Here is a 16,813-nt window from a genome sequence, read left to right on the forward strand (position 1 = left end):
TTTATATCAAGCACAAATTTCTAATCAGAGATATTTTACGTCATTAGTTTGGAGAATACAGGCTGTTCTGTATTTATAAGTTTGGTTTTAGCCAAAACAATTCCTTCCAATAGACCTTGAATAATGCACATCATACTGAGAGCAAACTGGTTTATTTATTGCTCTTGAATTCAATGTGTGAATTGTTGTGCTTGATTCCTGCTAAGAGGACCCCCAATTAGTTTTGTACCATCCCAACCTTGAAACAGACAATACAATTTCTCTTACTTGAAACCTCAGAAAACTTGTTTGAAGACAAAACTCATTGTTTGATTTCAGACTGTGAATCGCCATTGACACAAGAGCAGTTGAATGTTGTAACTGAAGCATGTAACTTCGTAAGTAACTTTTGATCTTTGTATAGGCTACGTGTTAATAATGATATGTTTTTTCAAATATTCATCTTCCAGTGTTTTTCAGAACTCAGCTGAATTATACCTTAGGTCAGCGGTTCTCAAACACTAGTACAAATAAAATATATATTTTTAAAAGTCCCAAAAATGCTTTGTTACTAAGATAAATATGGCGGAAAATTGCAGATTTTATGTCAAATTGGCTGGGAAATCTGTTAGAATCAGATGTTTGTGAGTGCAGTGGTTATTGAAATTTCATTATTATTGAGATTTGTCAAAATATGTTGGAAAACTTGATGTTTCAACTTTGAAGGGATAAAACTTGATTATTTGTTCGATAAACCAGTATTTTAAATTGATAAGACTTGTAGAGAATTCAATTCTGGATATAAAATGGCCTGTCAAATAACTCACCCAAACCTAGATATCAGGATTAAAAGAACAGACAAAAACAGCAAAAATGAAAAATCATTTTGTTCTGTTCAATAGAATTCCATATTCATGAGATTTAGATCAGGTTTTAACAATCAAATGGGAAATCAAGTTTTTTTTAGCCCATCATGTCAAATTTGCATAAAATTTGTCCATTTTCATACCTGAAAAACTCATATTGGTATACCCATATACCACTAATATTTCATAAAATTGCATATTTTTCATAAAATATACAGATGAAATATATATATTTTCTATAATTAATTATTAATTCCCCTCCTAGTTCTCTTCTAGTGCCTAATATGTTTCCTTATCCTACATTTGAAACTTCTATCCGGCTTGACTGGCCTGTATAACAGGCTTTACTATCAGCACAGTTTAACTTTCACTCTTATACCACATATTAATTTTGTCCTTACTACAACTAAATAGGTGTTGTTCTAAAAGCTACATCAGGACCATCCTGAATGTCTGCTATTTTATGAAATATTCTATCCACCATGAGTTCCTCATACCCATTTTTGGCAGCTATTGCTTAATGATCCTTATCTTCTGACTAAAATTATTATGGTGGGTCAATGGTATAGTTGAAGCTCTATAAATCATAATATTGAAAGCAGCAAGTTTGTGGGAAATAGGATGACATGAATGATGAGGAATTATTAAATACCTTAGTAAGGTCAGTACAATACCTTTGATTCAGTTTTACCATGAAGTAGTAGTCTAATAATTTCTAGTCTTTATTCACTAGAGATATCTACCACAATATCATCTCAACTACTTATTACACATGAAGTAGTGGTTAATCTTTTGTTCCTCTTTCTAGCTTACTGATTGGGATCCTGATGAGTTTGAAGAAGAAGGCTCAGCTGGTGGGCAGTCTACAATTGCTTCTGGTGCAGGCCAATCTACCATCTCAGCTGGTGCTGAAGAATCTACTGGTGATGGGCAGTCTACAATTGCTTCTGGTGCAGGCCAATCTACCATCTCATCTGGTGCTGAAGAATCTACTGGTGATGGCAGTCTACAATTGCTTCTGGTGCAGGCAATGTACCATTTCAGCTGGTGCTGAGGAATGTACTGGTAGTGGACAGTCTACTATTGCTTTGGGCGCATGCCAATCCACAATTTCAGGTGGTGTAGAGGAATCTGCTGGCGGTGGGCAGTCTACAATTGCTTCTGGTGCAGGCCAATCTACCATCTCAGCTGGTGCTGAAGAATCTACTGGTGATGGGCAGTCTACAATTGCTTCTGGTGCAGGCCAATCTACCATCTCATCTGGTGCTGAAGAATCTACTGGTGATGGGCAGTCTACAATTGCTTCTGGTGCAGGCCAATGTACCATTTCAGCTGGCTGAGGAATGTACTGGTAGTGGACAGTCTACTATTGCTTTGGGCGCATGCCAATCCACATTTCAGGTGGTGTAGAGGAATCTGCTGGCGGTGGGCAGTCTACCATTGCTTCTGGCGCAGGCCAATCTACCAGTGCTTCTGGTGCAGGCCTATCTGATGGAGAGAACATTAATGTAATGGTTGCCAAAAAAAGACAAGATGGAAAGAGGATTTGGGACAAAAGAGATTCTTGTATTTTTTGTGATTTACTAGTCACAAACTTCATAAGACATCTAACAAGGAACCATTCTGAAGAAATGAAAGTTGCCGAAATTTTAGCTCAACCAAAGGTTCTGCAATGAGGAGATCTATGATCGAAAAGCTCCGAAAGAAAGGAAATTTCAATTATAACACAAACGTTCTGAGAGAAAAATCTGGTAATATTATTACCGTACAAAGACCAACTAATGATTGTAATATTGAAAAATATCTCCCATGCAAATTATGTCTGGGATTTTTTTCCAAAAATCGACTGTACCGACACATGAAAGACTGCAAAGAAAACAGTGGAAAAGAAAGCTCTAGGAATGCGCAGAGTGCAGGTCAAGCCTTATTGGTAGTTGCTAACTTTTCATGTTCAGACAGCTTGAAAACAAAAATTTTTCCTATTATGAGAAATGACAAAATAAGCAAAACTGCACAGGAAGATGAACTTATATGTGAATTTGGGTTGAGGTTGCTCAAACAACATAAAGAACAACATGTAAAACCAATAATATCCCAAAAGATGCGAGAATTAGCAAGACTGAAGATAGAACTTCTAACAAATAAGCCAACAGCAATAGACAAGTCAGGTAAAATTAAAAAGCTTCAAACACTTGAAGACTATTTAGACCCTGACTTTTACAATGATGTAGTTAAGGCGGTTAACACAATTGCCGGATTCAATGAAGAAAATGGTAAATACAAAGTGCCTTCATTGGCCTTGAAACTAGGGCACTCCCTTAGGAGCTGCTCCGAAATCATTGAGTTCAAGGGTACAACAACAAGTAACGAATATTTACGAAAGAGAGGAAAGAGGTTTCATCAGCTTTTACCCAAAATGTGGAAGTATGATGTATCTTCCAATGCATCAAAAACTTTGAGTACAGCAAAGTGGAATAAACCCACAAGAATTCCCCTTGCTGAAGATTTGAAACAACTTCATGATTTTATAATAAAAGAAGAAAAGAGTTGTATGACCAAATGAAAAAGCTTCCTTCTGAAAGTGTATGGAGGGAACTAGGAAAAATATCTTTAGCCCACATCATTCTACTGAATAGGAGAAGATCTGGCGAAGCCCAAAGAATTGAGGTTGCTCATTACCTAACTATAAATAACCCCAAGACTACTTCTGACATTGACACTCTGTTAACAGAAACTGAAAAAAAATTGTGCAAGACATGGGCTAGATTTCAATGTCGAGGCAAAAGAGGCGCCCCTGTCCCTGTTCTCTTAACTGAAGGGATGAGAAAAAATATGGAACTGCTTATGACAACAAGGGACATAGCAAACATCTGTATTGAAAATCCATATTTTTTGCCATACCAAGAACCAAAAACAGTTGTTTTCGAGGTTGTGATGTTCTAAGGCATTTTGCTAAACAGTCTGGTGTGCAGTACCCAGAGCTGATCAGGTCCACCAAATGCGTAAACATGTAGCAACAATGTCTCAACTTCTGAATTGTCTGGAAATGAGATTGAGTGTTTGGCTACATTTATGGGTCATTCTGTCAATGTTCACAAAGAATATTACCGGCTCCCAGACGATGTGGGCCAAGTAGCCAAAATAAGCAAGTTACTACTAGCTTTAGAATCAGGTAAGTTGAAAGAAATGAAAGGACAAAACTTTGATGACCTTCAAGTTGACATGGGCAATGATAGCTTAACAGAGTCAGATGCTAGTGATCATGAAGATGAGGGGACAAGAAGTGTTGAGATAAATGAAGATCAACCTTTGACATCTCAAACTTATGAAGCTGACTCAAACACTTCATCCCCAGAAAATAAAAGTGAAAGGCCTCATGATGGACAGTCTACCGTTGCTTCTGGTAGAGCCAACACTAGAGTGAAGAAACGTAGAGTTACTGTTGTAAGAAAGATGTGGTCCCAAGAAGAAACCGATGCTGTAGTAAGACACTTTCAAAAACATATAATCATGAAAAAGGTTCCAAACAAAGAAGAATGTGACCGGTGTTTGGAAAAAGAAGCTTGTTTGAGCAATAGGTCATGGTCTAACATTAAATATCATGTGAAAAACATGTTTAATAAACTGCGTTGAAATGCAATTAATACCTTAATCTGTGCACAAGCAAATAAAATTAAAAACAATGGATATCCTATAATTGAAATCTAGTCTCATAAAAATTATATTAGTGTATTCAGATAAAAAAATAAACGAAAAATTAAAAGAACTATATTCTGTGTTAAACCCCCCCTAATTTGTTAGGAATAGATCGTAAAATAGCATAAGCAAATAGAAAATATTTACGAAACTTCCTCCTATTAAACTAATTTTAGGCTTTAACCTAGGGAGTATTTTCAATTTTAAAGGTAAATATAGTGTATATAATTGAAATCTTTATCAATTATACACATTACATTACATTACACACATTACAATTATTCACATTATCAATTTTTTCATCAAATTCCCACAAATAAGAGAGCTTCAAACTCCTCCCAATTGCTTCAATTTCCTTCAAAGAAATTCTATTATTAAAAAACAGTTTTCCCTTCATACTGTTTCAACTTGTGAAGAACCTAACTATGAATGTTGTAGTTTTTAAAGCTTAAACTCAACTTCAAACTTATTCTAAAACAATATCTAAATATTTTTAGCAACGTTATGCACGTGATGTCGAAATAAAATACATGATAGGCCTAAACCTTTTTGCTATTAAAACTCCATAATAAATTTGATTTTGTATTATTTTCCATGTTCATGGAATGGTTTCTCTCATTCTATTTCATCTATAATTGATCATGTGAGATAAGGAACTCTGGTTATATAGTATAAAATACTTCTTATTTTGTCTACAAATAAACTAAACTATTGAATATGATTGTACAGTTAGCATTAAGATTATGATTATTACTTTTGTGAAGTGAACTAAAATTCCAACTTGTCTAGAAATTCTTACATAAGGAATTTGAAGCTTTTTTATTTGAACTAATTGATGATGAATTTGAACATGTACTCTAGTACATTCTATAAAACATTTGGTTTTGGATTATTTTCCACATTCATGGAATTGAATTTTTGTTTTATTTCGAGTATAATTGATCATGTGAGATAAGGAACTGTGGTTATATAGTATGAAATATTTCTTATTTTGTCTACAAATAAACTAAACTATTGAATATGATTGTACAGTTAACATTAAGATTATGATTATTACTTTTGTTAAGTGAACTAAAATCCCAACTTGTCTAGAAATTCTTACATAAGGAATTTGAAGCTTTTTTATTTGAACCAATTTGAAGATGAATTTGAACATGTACTCTCAGTACATTTTATAAACATTTGGTTTTGGATTATTTTCCACATTCATGGAATTGAATTTTTGTTTTATTTCGAGTATAATTGATCATGTGAGATAAGGAACTGTGGTTATATAGTATGAAATATTCTTATTTTGTCTACAAATAAACTAAACTATTGAATATGATTGTACAGTTAGCATTAAGATTATGATTATTACTTTTGTTAAGTGAACTAAAATCCCACTTGTCTAGAAATTCTACATAAGGAATTTGAAGCTTTTTTATTTGAACCAATTTGAAGATGAATTTGAACATGTACTCTCAGTACATTTTATAATACATTTGGTTTTGATTTTCCACGTTCATGGAATGGTTTTTCTCATTTCATTTCATCTATAATTGATCATGTGGAATAAGAAACTCTTTTTATATACTTTAATATGGTTTATATGAAATGTTCTATGAATTCACTACCGTATGTAATATGATTGTATGTTCTATACAATTGTTTGTTTTAAATTTTCCATGAATTAACTATTGAATATGATTATATAGTTAGCATTGCCATCACCTATAGTTATAGTTATTAATACATGTATTGTAATATGCTACCAGCACGTGGCTTTTTTCCTCTTCTCCTGTCAGGACTTGCAATTTATGATTTTTGATATCAATGTAGCCTTATATAGGCTAATATAGACTCTATTGTATTGTTTTGTTTTTCACCACCACAAAATTATACAAAACCAACCTCTTTTTTTGTTGTTCTAAAAAAGTATATACAATTTTTGGTGACTAAAAACTTTTTGGTGACTACAAATTTTATTGTGACTGACATCAGTCAGTATTTAGATTTTTTTGATTCTGATATAAATTAGAGCTGAAATTTTAAAAAAACTAAGATCCATTGTCCGCTGAAAGTTGAGTCTGGAGATCTAATGTTTTGATTTCAAATGAATTAATTTATTAGTGAAATGTTTATTTAAATTCAATTGTTTTTTTCTATCAAGCTTGAACTGATTTCTATAATAAGAATTTTATTTCACTATGTAAGCCGTTTTGGGTCATCCCGTGGCTTAATATTGTAACTTTATAATGTAGGCTATTATTATTATTCATAATTTTGATAATTAAATGAATATGGAATAAAATTGAATTTTTTTTTCATTTATTTGATGGTGTCCAATCTTAATTAGTGATAATTGGAGTCCTACTTTATCAGATCAATCAATATCATTCATTGTTATAAGGAATAAAGAGGAAAGATTATTCATTCATGCTTTTAAATTGAGATGGCAGATGGCAGACTACTCTAGTTCTATATTCTGGTACCCAAAAGGATGCCATAAGAGATTTTTAGTGGAAACTACTCACTTTTAAGATGGAATTAAAAAGAGTCCTTCAGCAATTCCATTGTCGCTATTTTATCCTCTACTTTAATTACTCAACATTAGATAGTGAACATTGGATATTTATTTTACTGATTATAAAATTTGATCAGAACAGTCAAACAGAACTTTTCTACAGTAAACTTTTTGAATAAAATGAGTGAAAGTACAATGTATAATGAGACATTCTCAACTAATCAAGTTTTTTTTTTAGTTCTATCGATAGCCCACAATTATTCTCATTTTTTTTCTAACAGCGTTTTATTCAACTTGCTTTGGGGGTTGTTGGTCAGGTTGGAATTTTGTCAATTAATTTTCATCCACTTCCTAACGAGCTAGAGACTTGAAACTTTCAGAATAGATCAGAACCTGTTGACATTGCAACCTTCAATAGTTTTTATTATGATTCATTTTGTATTTAGACTAATTTTAAAAAAACTAAATTCTATATGGAGGATTTAATGTGTATAAAAAATCAAAATAAAGATTCATTCCATCAAAATAATAATTCAGTTTATTATAAGGCCAAGGCCACATGTGCAGCTATTTGCTGCAAATTTTGTCAGCACTGTGAAGATGCCCCCGCCCTGAAAGAGGTACAAAACTTATTCAGCACCAAGTTATGGCACAATTTTGATTGAAATCTGGACAAAGTGATTTTTGTATTATTATTTAAAAAACACCTTAGGCCTATATACTAATATAATGAAATGTTTCATGCAATGCAAATTAATCATATTTATTGATGTCTTTATAGTCAGAAATAATGTTGCTGATTAAAATTATATCTCATAATAATAATGATAATTGAATAATATCACACATCAATTAGTGGATCTCACAGTGTGTATTGTTCAGTGTGTGAACAGTTTGGATGACAAGAAAGGGAAAAAATACGGTGCGCCTCTAAATTGCTGTTTAGTTCAGATCTGGCAACACAGGTATCACTTGGCAACGTCGCATTAGGCGGATCTGCTTCCAACCGCAATCAACCAAGGATGTGTATTAGTCGGATCTGCTTGTGACCGTAATCAAACAAGGGTGTGCTCTCCCCACCACTTTTCAAAGGTTGATGGATCTCACAGCGACTCACATATTGGATCTCGCAGTGATAGCACCCAACTCATTTTGATTATTGGAATAATGATAAAACAAAAGTGATTGCAGTGATGTAGAAGATTGGAACTACAAAAGTGTCAGGTAAATTTTCCTCTAAAATGGCTCCTTCTGCTGGATCTCGTTCAGCTGGTGGAACACATGGATCTCAACTCGGCTTATAAACACGTATGTGTGTGTGTGTGTGTGTGTGTGAGTGTGTGAGTGTATGTGCGTCTGTGTACACGATATCTCATCTCCTAATTAACGGAATGACTTGAAATTTGGAACTTAAGGTCCTTTTCACTATAAGGATCCGACACGAACAATTTCGATCAAATGCAATTCAAGATGGCGGCTAAAATGGCGAAAATGTTGTCAAAAACAAGGTTTTTCGTGATTTTCTCGGAAACGGCTCCAACGATTTTGATCAAATTCATACCTAAAATAGTCATCGATAAGCTCTATCAACTCCCACAAGTCATATATCTGTAAAAATTTCAGGAGCTTCACCCCATCAATGCAGATAGATTCCCAATTATCAGGCTTCAGATACAATTGAAACAAAGAAAATCAAGTGGAGTAGATTGAGCATGAAAATCTCTACAATTAATGTTCAGTAACATTTTCACCTGAAATTGAAAATAAGCTTTAAATTCAAGAAAATGTGATTATTCAATTGCAAATTATTGTTGATTCTATTAAATCATTCACTATGAAGAGATAGCAGACCTCATGTGTGTCTCCAGCGTTATTGCCCTGTCACCAGCTGGCTCAAATATTTGAATAGTAGACTTGAGATGCTCGGGAAAACTAGCGTCAGGTGATCAATTTTCATAACGGCAAGGAAAGTTGTGTGAGTGCGCCACACCAGATTTTTTCAATTATTATTTAGACCCTAACGGAGCACGGGTATCTGCTAGTTGGAAATAAAATATATTATCTAGTACGGAATTGGTTGACTGTTGAATGAAAATTTGACTCACCCAATTGTATGTTGAGTGAAACACGTCATAAAACTGAACCAATGTAAATTGGCATTGAGCTTTGGTAATCATGTGACAGAAACAGTTTGGCGGCCATCTTATTTCGTTAACTGGGATCGGCCATTTCAAGTTGATAAATTCTCGCAATATTATTGGTCAACCGTTTCTCAACAGACGCGTCGCTATTTTTTTATTTATTAAATTCATTAAAACACACAAAACAAGACAAAACAAAATAACAAAATATTGGTTCGTCGGTAGAGACTTATTTCGAATGGTATGCGGTTGGTTAACAGGTCTTATTCTCGCAATATTATTGGCCAGCCACATTTCTTCATAGACACCTTGCTTGCTATTGCTTCTCATTCGTTCAGAAGAATCACTTGGAATGAGTTCGAATTGTTAACTCAGACTCATTCCTTAATCACTTCGTATAAGATATTCTCATGTTCTCTCTCTCACACACTCTCTAGGACTCTGTTTCTCGATTTCTGTCTCACTCCCACTCACTAACTCTCCTACTCTCTCTTTCTCTCTCTCTCTCTCTCTCTCTCTCTCTCTCTCTCTCTCTCTCTCTCTCTCTCTCTCTCTCTCTCTCTCTCTCTCTATCTCTCTCTCTCTCTCACACACACACAAATCAAATCAAAGAATCATTCTTTCTCTCTCTCACTCTCTAAAACTTTGCTGTAAGCTATTGTATAAGTGTATATAAGCCAGTAGTCTATGTATTGTAATCTACATAAATAATGTACTCAATCAATCAATCTCTCACTCTCTCTCTCAATCTCTCTCTCTCCTCTCTCTCTCTCTCACTCTCTCTCTCTCTCACTCTCTCTCTCTCTCTCTCTCTCTCTCTCTCTCTCTCTCTCTCTCTCTCTCGTTGACTCCCTTCCCAAGAAGAGCAACATGAAATACAGTAGCAGAGTGAATATCTGTCTGTGCTTGGCTTGATTAAAGGTCCCCGGTTGCCATGGCAACCATATTGTGTACTGCTCATAACATTATTCTACCCACCGTTTTGAGACATACAGCATAGCTTGAATTGGTTGCGTTGCTGCTATTCATAGGGCATGCTGTCAGTTTGTAGTGAATTTTACTGTAGCGCAGCCAAGAGATGTGCTAAATTTTCAAGGTTTTCCATCGCCCCAAGCATGGTCCACTGATCATCTTCTTTGTGGGAGTTTTCCTTGGACATCTGCAGAATATACAGTGCTCGTATTTCCCATTTCCCTTCCGTTACTTGAGTTTGTTCGTTTGTTTTTCTGCTTGAGCTTGCTCTTCATCCCTTCTATTGTCATCATCATTTTCCCTACATCTCTTTCTGTATCTCACTCACAATATCTCTTCTTCCCTCTCTCTTCATTCTCATTTATCCATCTTTCATACTTTTTGAAATTCGTTGAATAATTATCATTACTGTCATTTTTTACCTTCCTTGCCCTATTACCATAGGTAAGGAAAGTATTGCTCTCCGAAAAAATTAAGGTACCACAATTTTCTAAATTCTATACGTTTCAAGGTCCCCTGAGTCCAAAAAAGTGGTTTTTGGGTATTGGTTTGTATGTGTGTGTGTATGAGTGTATGTGCGTCTGTGTACACGATATCTCATCTCCCAATTAACGGAACGACTTCAAATTTGGAACTTAAGGTCCTTACACTATAAGGATCCGACACGAACAATTTCGATCAAATGCAATTCAAATAGGCGGCAAAAATGGCGAAAATGTCGTCAAAAACAGGGTTTTTTCGCGATTTTCTCGAAAACGGCTCCAACGATTTCGATCAAATTTATACCTAAAATAGTCATTGGTAAGCTCTAACAACTTCCACAAATCCCATATCTGTAAAAATTTCAGGAGCTCCGCTCCATCTATGCAAAGTTTGATTTTAGATTCCCAATTATCAGGCTTCAGATACAATTTAAACAGAAAATTTTAAGTGGAAAAGATTGAACATGAAAATCTCTACAATTGATGTTCAGTAACATTTTCATCTAAAATTGAAAATAAGCTCGAAATTCGATAAAATGTGATTATTTCAATTATTGCAAAGTGTTGGCAACAGTTGATTCTATGAAATCATTCACTATGAAGAGATAGCAGACATCGTTTGTCTCCAGCGTTATTGTCCTGACACCAGCTGGCTCAGATCTTTGAATTAGTAGACTTCAGATGCGCGGGAATACTAGCGTCAGATAATCAATTTTCGATTTTTGTAAATTAGTGTATAAGCTAGTATTATTGTAACATACATAAATAAATAACTTCAATCTAATCAATTCTTTTTCTCCCCTCTTTCTCACGTTCTCTCTATCTCTCTCTCTCTCTCTCAAATAGTGACACAAAAAAGACAGTAATAATAGACAGTAATCAATAGTGATCGGCTTGTGGTAATTGGTATATTTTGTTGTTCAAGAACCTTGATTTGTTGAATATGTCTTCAAAATTTGAAGCTGATCGATCAAAGTTTTCGAAATTTTTTGTAGACTATATAAACAAACTGTCTCCGATTTTGGCCTCCAGTCGAAAGTGGGGAACTCGCTAACATCCGTTCAATTGGTTCAATTGATAAATTAATATTATCTGAATCAAATAATTCATAAAGCATAAAATATTGCGAGTTTTCCAACACATGTACATTTTCTCCTTAGTTACATTGTTCTTCTTGTATTGTCGTCTTCCTCCTCCCATTATGTCTTCTTTCACTTCTTCATTTTATTGTTCCATCTCTCTTTTTCCACATTCTTTATCTACCTCGACCCTTTCCACCGATTTCTCCGTTTTTATTATTTCGTTTCCTTTCTCTCTTTGTCTCCCTTTTCGTCTCCCTTTCATCTTAAGGCTGTGCAAAGGCTAAAAATTAACTTTCTACTAGTGATATTTTTAAAGTTTTTCGATTAGTATATCATCAATAAAATAATAAAAAAGTTTCTTAGAAGAACATTTTTTTCCCGATCATTGCTTTTTGAGATATGAGCGCCTAAAGTTCAAATTTTTGGACAGAACATTTCGAATTCGGTATGAGATAAATCCATGAGATTCAGAGGATAAATTCTTCATGGTATTGTTGATTCAATAAAACAAAAAAAATTGAAAATATCAATTTTTGAGAAAGTTATTCAATTTATTTAAAATGACCAAAAATAACTCAAAAAAAGTTATTGTTGGTCATTTTTGGTAAATTGAATAACTTAATCAAAAATTGATATTTTCAGAAAATTTTTATTTTATTCAATCATCAATACTTCGAAGAATTTATCCACTGAATATCATGGATTTATTTCTTACTGAATTTGAAATGTTCTGCCCCAAAAATTTAACTTTAGGGGCTCATATCTCAAAACCCAATGATCGGAAAAAAATGTTTTCCTGGGAAAACTTTTTCATTTTGATTGCTTGATGATATACAAATCGAAAAACTATGAAAAATATCACCAGTAGAAAGTTTATTCTTAGTCTTCACGCAGCCTTAGATTCTTCTGTTCCTTCATATTCATTTCAACTTCAATTTCTCCTCTTTCTCTACTGCCATTATAACGTGAACCTCACTATATAGCTTTATCTTTGTCGATCTGCAATATGCGGCACTCACACCTAATCACTCCTGAGGGACATCTATCCGTCTGTTGGCTATAATATAGCTTCCGTTTTAGTCCGTATCAATCTAGGCCTACCCACTAGAGAATCAAGGTCCCTCAAGGCTATACAGCGCGTGAACGAGTCAGTAAATTGTTATCACTCTGCAAAGGTCAAGTGTTGGCTAGTGATAAGAACTTGTGAATGGATACAATCTATTGAATGTTTTATTTTCATTTTTCTATGAAGTCTGTAATCTAATTAGTGAGTTTTTTCGTGGCCATTCTCCAATAATTAGAGTCAATTTTGAAATAAAAACACAATCTGTTGTATTTTCCACTAGTAATGTTTTATTTCCACAAAAACCTGGGTTTTGATTCTCAAGGCATCATCTTCAATTGAAGGTTGAGCATCGAAACCCTTTAGTGGGGTCCACGTTATAATGGCAGTGAAGGAAGATAGCAGAACAACGTTGTCGATCCTCTGTCTTGTCAATGCCTTCTATAAACGGTTGCTGATACAGGTTTATTGATGTAATATTAACTGTTCATTCTCGTTTAAAATAATAAATGATATTTTATCAAGAAAGAAATAATACTTTTCAATAATTTCATAATACATTTCCATGATTAAGATGGAATATTTTGTTAATTAAATATTAATACAACATTGTTAAAAGACGATCTGGCAACAGAGCAAAGCGTGAAAGAGATAGCATTACCTGTTTTGTTGAATGATAGACAAGGATAACAATACCATTGCTAAACAAACACTGCTATTATAACGTCACTGTAGGTTTTGTGGAAATAAAACATAGCCAAGAGAAAATACTGCATTATTGTGTTTTTATTTCATCATGGAACCTTTTGCAATTCAGTGTTGAATTTTGAAAACTTTATACGAATAATTCTATTCTAATGAATTTTCATTATTAAGATGGAATATTTTGTTAATTAATTATCAATTCAACATTGTTAAAAGACGATCTGGCAAGAGAGCAAAGCGTGAAAGAGATAGCACTATCCGCTTCGTTGAATGATAGACAATGAAATGAGACATTTAGCAGGAGAAAATACAACATTATTTTGTTTTTATTTCTTCATGGAACATTTCGGAATTCAGTGTTGAATTTTGAGAACTTTATTAGAATAATTCTATTCTAATGAATTTTCATGATTAAGATGGAATATTTTGTTAAATAAATATTAATTGAACCATTGTTAAAAGACGATCTGACAACAGAGCAAAGCGTGAAAGAGATAGCGCTATCCGCTTTGTTGAATGATAGACAAGGATAGCAATACCATTGCTAAACAAACACTGCCAAATTATAACGTCACTTCAGGTTTTGTGGAAATGAAACATTTAGCAGAAGAAAATACAACATTATTGTGTTTTTATTTCATCATGAAACCTTTCAGAATTCAGTGTTCAATTTTGAAAACTTTATCAGAATTGTTGCTTCTCTGTTTTTAGTTGCTGAATGTCTCACATTTAATATTTTTCTAAAAATTCTTGATGTATTCATAATTTATGTTGAAACAATAGAATTTGAGAACCAAGTTACCACAGTTACCTATGGTAATGTACACTTTAAATGGTATTCAGCTAGAGTTTTGGGAGGTATTATAATTTTAAAATCCTATATTCATGGAATCATAGAATTTAATAGCAATGTTCAAGATGAGGCCTCAACCTCAGTCCTTTGTAACAATTCAATATAATCAAAAAGATTGCTTAGTCATTTAATTGTATCTTTGTTTTCTGAAGTTTTTTAATGGATACAGAGTTCTTGCAGTTAAGAATGATCTTTAAGAGACAAACTCCAGTTATATTTTTGATTCCAGCTCCAATAGTAATATTAGTTATGAAGTCAATATCACTTAATGGTGGTTTGGAATCCACTTTAAACTATAGTTACTCTATCCAGAGTAATGTAAGAATGTAGAGAAGAATATAAAATAATCTATTAGAATTTTTATAGAATACTCTCTGACTTCATCCTCTATGCTAAATAGTTGGAAGAGAATAATCACCAGAGACGTATAAAAGCAAACTATCTTTTCTCTATCATATCACTATAGAGGTCTATATCACTATAGATATCCTACTGTATATCACCAGAGAAAACTTCTATGTAACTGTATTTGTATTCTGTGATATCACGCTATAGATATAGAAACCGGTTCTGTTCGAACACAGCTTTTGAACTTGAACTACTTTTCTGATAGCTGTCTGTCTCACTTCACCTGTACATCTGTGTTTCTCTCATGGCTCGTTGGTCTAGGGGTATGATTCTCGCTTCGGGTGCGAGAGGTCCCGGGTTCAAATCCCGGACGAGCCCAGCTTTTTTGCAACTCTGAGAAGGAAACAAAATCCTGAACGAGCTCAATTTATTCAACGCAGTCTTATATTGACGCAATAAAACAAAAATGCTGATAGAAAGGATTGAAAATTAATAAGTCGATTTTTTTTTTGTAAAGACAGAAATGATAAATAATTATTCTATTCAAAATTTATTGCAAATGTTTTTTATTATTGTTTCTTTTGAAAATACAACATAATATGAATATTATTCATGTTTTTCAAGTATTTTTTACTGAATTTACTTCTCTTTTTTTCAGAGCATCTTTCTGTACAGCCTGGTTCTCTGGAGTGGAGCTGCAGATGTTGGACAACACACTGGTGAGTTCATATTTTTGACTTTTTTTGTTGTGACTAGTTATTATTAGCTTTCTTTCTCTTTTTAAGTCCTTGTGGTTTTTCTGATCTCATTGTCTGAAATACTGAATTCTTGAGAATCTCATCTCTGATTTTTCATTGTAAAATTATTATTTTGTCTTCACATAAGTTATTTCAGGTTTGAAACTTTTTTCGAATACTAGTAGAGAAGTAAATTATTAATATCCTTGTAATAAACTGAAAAAAACATGAAATGTTGTAAATGACAATCTTAAATCTCAAAAATGAATGCAGTTCAATAATAATCAAGGATGAATATTAAGTGCCGGTTGCACAAACGCCGGTTAAATTTTAACCGTGATTAATTCCACGAGAACAAATCAGAGAAGTCGTCTTATCAGAAATGCCTTCTCTGATTGTTTCTCTCGAAATTAATCGCGGTTAAAATTTAATCGGCAACCGGGCCTAATTCTTTAAGAAAATAGGAATCGAACAAAACTTTTCAAAGCGACAGAAGTAGCTTGTAAAAATACTTAACAGGTTGGAAAATGTTTTAAAAATAAGTTAGAATATTATCTCAAGTCTCAAAAATGAATGTAGTTGAATAGACTAATTAAGCAGGATTCCCAACTCTTCTTGGAAATTGGGATCAAAAAAAACTTTTGAGTAACAGAAGTGAGTTGTGAAAATGTATAAAAAGTTGAAAAATTGCTAGAGATTAGAAAATTGATCATAACAGGTTGGAGAATGTTTTAAAAATAAGTTCGAATATTTTCTCAAGTCTCGAAACTGAATATAGTTGAATAGACTAATTAAGCACGATTTCCAATTCTTTTTGGAAATTGGGATCAAACAAAACTTTTGAGCGACAGAAGTAAGTTGTTAAAATGTTTAACAAGTTGAAAAATGTCTAAAAATTATAAAATAATTCAGGTCATTTGGACAGTTCAATCTCTCTCCCTTCCTAATTTACAGAAGGAATGATATGAAATTTAATGATTATGAAAATCTTGTTGATATTTTTTGTTACTTCTATATTTCCTTCCCCAATCTTAAAACTGCTATATAGCAGATTTCCAGTGTCACTTTTTGAACATGTAGCAGAGCTAAATAGCTGAACTACATGTAGCTACATGTTACTAAATAGCTCTGCTACATAGTGTAAACCTAGGTTTAGGCTAGTAGCAATGTTGTGATATATAATTTAAAGACATGAACACAATAAACATTCACGCATATGTGAAGAACTTTGTATAGGTGGTTGTGGAGAGGAAATGTGCCTACAAATCTATTAGGAAAAAGTCATGTATGGTCTGATATGTGCCATATGGGGTATGGTGGGGTATATAAGAACAATGGCACGACGGGATACCAACTATCATAGTACTACCTCCTGATCCCTCT

General features: G+C 33.5%; 2 protein-coding genes and 1 non-coding gene across 3 annotated transcripts in view; all 3 read left to right on the plus strand.

Moving 5' to 3' along the window:
• The window catches only part of LOC111055032, a 4,906-nt gene extending 2,721 nt beyond the window's left edge, over positions 1-2,185 (plus strand). The window contains exons 3-5 of the mRNA XM_039422906.1: positions 319-377; positions 1,654-1,723; positions 2,010-2,185. Coding sequence (XP_039278840.1) covers positions 319-377; positions 1,654-1,723; positions 2,010-2,185 — 305 coding nt within the window. The remainder of the gene's footprint in view (positions 1-318; positions 378-1,653; positions 1,724-2,009) is intronic.
• The window catches only part of LOC120350286, a 122,170-nt gene that overhangs the window by 35,237 nt on the left and 70,120 nt on the right, over positions 1-16,813 (plus strand). The window contains exon 2 of the mRNA XM_039422907.1: positions 15,352-15,412. Coding sequence (XP_039278841.1) covers positions 15,395-15,412 — 18 coding nt within the window. The 5' untranslated portion in view covers positions 15,352-15,394. The remainder of the gene's footprint in view (positions 1-15,351; positions 15,413-16,813) is intronic.
• On the plus strand, positions 15,000-15,071 carry Trnap-cgg. The gene has a single exon. It is a non-coding gene; the product is annotated as a tRNA-Pro (tRNA).

This window comes from Nilaparvata lugens, chromosome 3, assembly GCF_014356525.2.
Source record: "Nilaparvata lugens isolate BPH chromosome 3, ASM1435652v1, whole genome shotgun sequence".
Lineage (NCBI taxonomy): Eukaryota > Metazoa > Arthropoda > Insecta > Hemiptera > Delphacidae > Nilaparvata > Nilaparvata lugens.